This window comes from Choristoneura fumiferana, chromosome 5 (assembly GCF_025370935.1).
Source record: "Choristoneura fumiferana chromosome 5, NRCan_CFum_1, whole genome shotgun sequence".
In the NCBI taxonomy this organism is placed as follows: domain Eukaryota; kingdom Metazoa; phylum Arthropoda; class Insecta; order Lepidoptera; family Tortricidae; genus Choristoneura; species Choristoneura fumiferana.
Genome location: NC_133476.1, coordinates 376,082 through 382,332, shown reverse-complemented (window position 1 = coordinate 382,332; position 6,251 = coordinate 376,082). Strand labels below are relative to the sequence as shown.

Sequence of the window (6,251 nt, the reverse complement as noted above, 5' to 3'; positions counted from 1 at the left end):
TATATATATATATATATATATATATATATATATATATATACGTCCCACGAGAGGGCTTGGGCAGTAGTTCCCACGCGGGCCAGTGTGGATTGGGAACTTCACACGCACCATTGAATTGCTTCGCAAGTTTGTGCAGGTTTCCTCACGATGTTTTCCTTCACCGTAAAGCTCGTGGTAAATTTCAAATATAATTCCGCACATGAATTTTGAAAAACTCAGAGGTGCGAGCCTTTGTTTGAGAGGCCATAGGTCAAACCGCTCGGCCCCCACGGCTTCTAAATATAGGTAAATTCTACAAATAAATTACATACACATATGTATAGTATTACATATAAGTATACACAAATAGAAATGACAGACTACAACAATTTCCTCTAGGAGAACCTATCAAGCCAATATGCCTATATTATAAGCGACTCCGCATGGTACGAGTATACATATAATAATATGCAGTTCCCCGTCATTATAGTATTTTTCATAAAAATGCTAATAATGCACGTGCAGCTAATCGCAACATATTCCCACCGCACCGAAACATAGTCAAGCGCATCAAATTATGGTCATTATACCGCTACGCATTCTTTAAAACAAATTAATTCAGTCCACGTCCAGAATAAAGACCATTAGGAGGTCATTTGTGTGCTCAGAATCTGGGGCCGGCACGTGACGTGCTTTTACACATTTGATCTCTTTTTAATTTTTAAAAAGCGTTTTTTTCCTTAACTGAGTGGTTTTACGAAAGCGGAATTCATATTATGCTTTTGTTTAAAATGTTGTGGAGGGATTGGGTTGGGGGCGAGCTTCTTGAAAGTATTGGGACATTTGTACGTACTCGTATGTTTAACAGAGTTAAATTTGCGTATGATGATGTTGCTAGTTTTTCTACCTTTAAAGTCTTTAAAGGCTAACCGTATCAGGGTGGAGACCAAAAAGTTGGATCTCATTATAAGACAGTTCACGATAGTTAGGTACAAAATGACCAAGTGGAAAAGTTCTGAAATACAATTTTATTGGTAATTGTCGAGTCACTATAGCTACCGTTGGCTATCATTGAACTACAACTGTTTATGTTTACTTGGCAGCTGCGCAAGTCCACGTGCAGAGACTTTCTTGTGTGGCATCGGTGAGTTGTCGGAAATAGGTTAAGATATTGTAAATATAGATATTTAGATTAGTATTCGTTTTGTTTTTGTTTACTTTATTTTCCTATTTTATTGTGATTGTTGATTTGTGTTTGTTTACCTGTATATTTTATTAATTATGTGCCATGTAATAGATATAAGGTTTTTATGAAAATAAATGCATTTGTCAGGCCACACTATACAGTAACACGAACTAACACACACTATCCCCACTCAGCATTACACAATTCTCTCCTTGCTTCCCATTGGTCCTCCCCGCGGCTCGATCGTGATCGACCGTGCTCCCCTCCCTCGCGCGCAAGCGACAATATTTAAATACCGCGCTCACATATTCCCACTTACTCGCCGCTCGACCCTACGCAGAACAACACGTACTAGTAATACTTTAATGCAGATGCACTCTATGGAAGCAAGTTGTTTCATTTTATAATAATACAGTCCACCCTCAACAATGGTCATTCGGTAACCGGATCAAGAAATACCAGCGCATATTCGAAGCACGAAGAATTCTCTAATTGCAGCGTGATTCGGAAGCAAGAAGAAATTCCTCGCGTGTTTATGTACTTCGAGTTGTGCCGTCGTGTTACCTACCTACGTGTTGTCGTCGAGCGTCGAGTCATCACAGAATCTTGAGGCTAGCCCTCGGTTCTTTCGTAGAGGTGATCAATGATTTAGAGGCTTCGGCCTTGATCGGCGATCTAACCTATAGTCATTTTACTGATCTTGAGACTTCGGTTTCGGTCAGTAAAAACGACTTTTCTGAAACGTCCTTGAGCCTCGCTCGGTGTTTCGTTATATTGGTGACTTTAGTCACAAAGTTCAGCAGGGCTGAACTGCCAGCTTTAGCTGGGGGCCAGCTCGCACCTAACGGTGACAAAGCGAGCTCGGCCACAAACAGCAAGTCAGAAGAAAGAAGACTTTAGGGCTGTTAGGGCTGTTAGGGTGTTAGGGTTAGGAATTAGGGAACCCCGCGTGTGCTAAGAAGATGTCCGCGCATGAAGAACGCACCCTGCGATCAGCCACAAAGAAGATGGCGTCGGAGAGCACACCAACGTCAGGTGATACCACATCCGTCGAAACAAATACGTGGAGCAACGGCACCAGCGGTGAACAGCACGGTTTAGGAATTACGGCGTCGCGCCCCGCGAACGTGATTACGTCAGGGGCCCCGCGCAGCCTACCGCGCAACCCGCAAAACGGCATGCCGCGCCGGTACATGAAGACGATAATGAATCGAACGAAACGGTTTTAGGCAACCCCACCGGGGGCGGACACGGTGTCCACTAAATTATCTTTACTTAGGGCCGAGTTAGAGCTGCAAGATGCCGAACTTGAGCGGGCTCACAGGGCCGCGGCCGCGGCTAGGAGTAGGTTGGAGATCGCACGGATTGAAGCGTCTCAACCTCCTAGCACGGCGCCGCCGCCTGATGCAAATGAAGAGTCGCGCGTCGTAGGTTGGGTTGAGCAGCATAGATATGCGAACGACAACGCCCAGATAAACAGACACTCTTTACTTCCGCCGCCGCCGCCGCGTTCGTCATACGTACCGCCGCGAGTTCACGTAAATCAATCATTCGTCAATCGCGACCTGGAATTGCTATCCAACCAGGTAGTAGAGGCAGTTAACAGGAGCAATAGCAAGCCGGGCATGCAGAGGCATGTACCGGAGCTCCCGCCATTTGACGGAAATATAACGGAGTGGATAGCTTTCCGGGCCGAGTTTGACGATACAGCGTCATTGTTTACAGACGTCGCGAATATAGGACGTATACGCAAAGCGCTCCGGGGCGATGCTAGGCTCGCGGTCAGATCGATAATGTACACAGTGTCAGATCCGTACGAAATTATAGAGGCATTAGAGCGCCAATTCGGCGACCCAGAAGAAATAGTTCTCGCGGAAATGCACTGCGTAAAACGCATGCCGCGGCTGGCAGATGATAATAGTAATATCACAACATTTGCCGCCCAGGTAGCCAACGTAGTATCTACAATTAAATCGTTGCGCCAGGAAGAATTTTTATACGCGCCCGAGATAGTCAATAAAATTGTAGATAAAATGAATTTAATTGTACGGTACGAATGGAACAAGTATCGCGCAAATAATAAAGCGATACCGGGACTGGCAGCTATGGCTCAGTTTTTAAACGAAATAAGTAGTGCTTCACGTAAAACTTATGCGCGCTCGCGGCCCGCACGCGCAAACGTTAACGTAGTGAATGAATACGGAAGCCACGCCCATAGCCACGCCCCCCGCGCGCCCGCGCTGCAGATCGCACGCGAGTATATTCACGTAGTAGTAGTACCGAACAGTCAGATTCAGATTATGAGGAATTTAAACCGCGTACAGTCGCACAAGTAAATCGCAAACCGCATATTAAAAAAAATGTTCCGTCTCACGCGCCAAGACAACCGAAGCAACCCATTCCCGCGCAATCGAAATCGAGTAACGCAAAAGATAAATGCGTCATTTGTAACGGCGAGCATAAAATCAGCTTATGCTCGGATTTCGTGAAGTTACAAATAGCGCAGCGTTGGGAAGTAGCGAAAACGAGTAAATTATGCTTCCGTTGCCTGGACGCGGCTCACAGGAGACCGTTTAAATGCAAGTATATTGCATGCGGAATGAACCAGTGCGAAGCTGGGCACCATCGACTGTTACACGGATTAAATTCAACTCAAGCACCCGCGCGTGCTAACATTAGTAGCTCGGTCAACCATGTGCACAAAGTTAACACGTTCCTTAAGATAGTACCCGTGGAAGTGTCAGGGCCATTAGGAGTCGTCAATACCTACGCACTGTTAGACGACGGCAGTAGTCTCACGATGATAGAGCGGCATATAGCGGACCAGGTTGCACCAAGAACCAGGTCCGAACCTCTATCTCTAGAGGGCGTAGGCGGTAACGTAGTGAACGACCAGGAATCCTGTAGGGTCCAATTATCAATACGCGGCGCGTGTAGTAGAAACTTAGAAAAAATAACCGCGTACACAATAGGAAAATTGAACCTTGCGGCTCAGACTGTAGGTCGCGAATTGATAGAAGAATGCGAACACTTGCGGGAAATAAGGAACGAACTGTGCTACGACTGTGCTACCCCCACCATTCTCGTGGGCCAAGACCACTGGAGTCTGTTGGTCTCTACACAGATTCGCAGTGGTGCGAGAGACATGCCGGTGGCCTCGCTCACAAGATTGGGATGGATCTTGCACGGGAAACACGAAGCCAGTCGCAGCGCAGCGTTCGTGGTTAATCACGTAAAACGAACGGATTCCGAGCACGAAATACTAACGTTACTTAAAGAAAATTTTAGTATCGAATCATTAGGGATTGAGAGAAAAGTACCTAAAACGGACCCCGACCAGCGCGCAATAGACATTTTAAACGCGACGTGCGTAATAAATGCGAAAGGGACAGCCTATCAGGCGGGTCTGCTCTGGCGGTCAGAAAACGAGTCATTGCCCGACAATAAAAATCAGGCCATGAAGCGACTACATAACCTAGAGAACAAATTAGACAAAGACGAAAGTTTGAAATTGGAATATACCAAACAAATCAAAAATCTAATCGAAAAAGGTTATGCAGAGGTTATGGAGTCGCCCCCGCCACCCAACTCGCCACGGGCTTGGTACCTCCCGCATTTTCCGGTTTTTCACGCACAAAAATTAAAAATGCGTTTAGTTTTTGACGCGGCGTCGCGCGCGCACGGTAAATGCTTAAACGACGCGCTGTTAACAGGGCCGGACTTACTTCAGTCACTTTTCGGAGTTTTGTTGCGTTTCCGCGAGGGCAAAATTGCCATCACGGCCGATATCCGCGAAATGTTCCTCCAAATCGAAGTGGAGGAAAGCGACCGGGACAGCTTACGTTTTTTATGGAGGGGGGAAGAGAGACAGAGCGAGCCGCGCGAATATAGAATGAAAAAATTAATTTTCGGCTCTGCCTGTTCCCCAGCTACGGCTCTATTTGTTAAGAATAAAAACGCGAAATGTAATGAAAAGCTGTACCCGGAAGCGGCAAAAATAACGGTAAGAAACTCTTACATGGACGATTTCCTTATCGCCCTCGACAGTTCGGAAGCCGAGGCGAGGCGAATAATAAATGACGTACATACATTAAACTCGTTAGCGTCATTCGAGTTGACAGGATTCGCCTCGAACCGCCCCGAAGTCGTAACAGACGTCAAGAGTACAGGCAGCGATAAGAAAAGTACGTCCCTAGGAGTCAAGAGCGAATCGGAACGCACATTAGGACTCGTATGGAATCACGCGCGCGATACGTTAGGTTTTAATGTAAATTTACGTAACACGCCACCAAACGTTCTGAACGGCACCCAGTTACCCACGAAAAGGCAGGTAACAAGTAGTGTAATGAGCGTGTACGACCCGCTAGGGTACGCTTCACCAATCACGGTGATAGGTAAAGCCCTTATTCAGGACATTTGGCGGACGGGAATAGGATGGGACGAACCTATCAAATCGGAGTCTATTCCCACGTGGAAATCGTTTATTGAAAACGTAAAATTATTAAAAAATCTCGAGATAGAGCGTTATGTACCCGCGTGCGAGAGAGAGGGCGAGATACACACATTCTGCGACGCGAGCGAGAAAGTATATGCCGCGGCGGTGTATTTCGTATCAAATGAACCCGGAGGAGGGAAATCCTCGCGATTAGTGGCGGCAAAGGCTAGGGTTGCCCCACTAAAAACAATATCTATACCGCGTTTAGAGTTACAGGGCTGTGTGCTAGGCACCAGATTAACTAAAACGGTTGTAGAACAAACAGATTACAAAATTATCGGAAAACATTTCTGGTCGGACTCGCGGACGGTCCTAGCATGGATCAAATCCGACCCACGGTCTTTTAAAAGTTTTGTAGCGCATAGACTTGCGGAAATTGAAGACACCACGGTGCCTACCGAATGGCGCTGGGTGCCAAGCGCGCTCAACACAGCCGACGACGCGACAAAAGGCGTCCCGATTAATTTTGATAAAAACCACCGGTGGTTCCAGGGCCCCGATTTTATTAGGCGCGATATTAATGAATGGCCAGTAGATAAATCGGCGCCGGCGTTGGCCCCGCCCACAGGCGAGGAACGCCCCCGCGAGTAG

General features: G+C 46.7%; 1 protein-coding gene across 1 annotated transcript; it reads left to right on the top strand.

Moving 5' to 3' along the window:
• Nucleotides 1–3,965: 3,965 nt before the first annotated feature.
• LOC141427692 (uncharacterized) lies at nt 3,966–6,251 on the top strand. Its single transcript, XM_074087286.1, has one exon. The coding sequence runs from the start codon at nt 3,966–3,968 to the stop codon at nt 6,249–6,251; it is 2,286 nt and encodes a 761-aa protein (XP_073943387.1).

Coding starts and splice junctions, on each gene's coding strand:
- LOC141427692 (XM_074087286.1), top strand. CDS start 3,966: ATGATAGAGCGGCATATAGCGGACCAGGTTGCACCAAGAACCAGGTCC.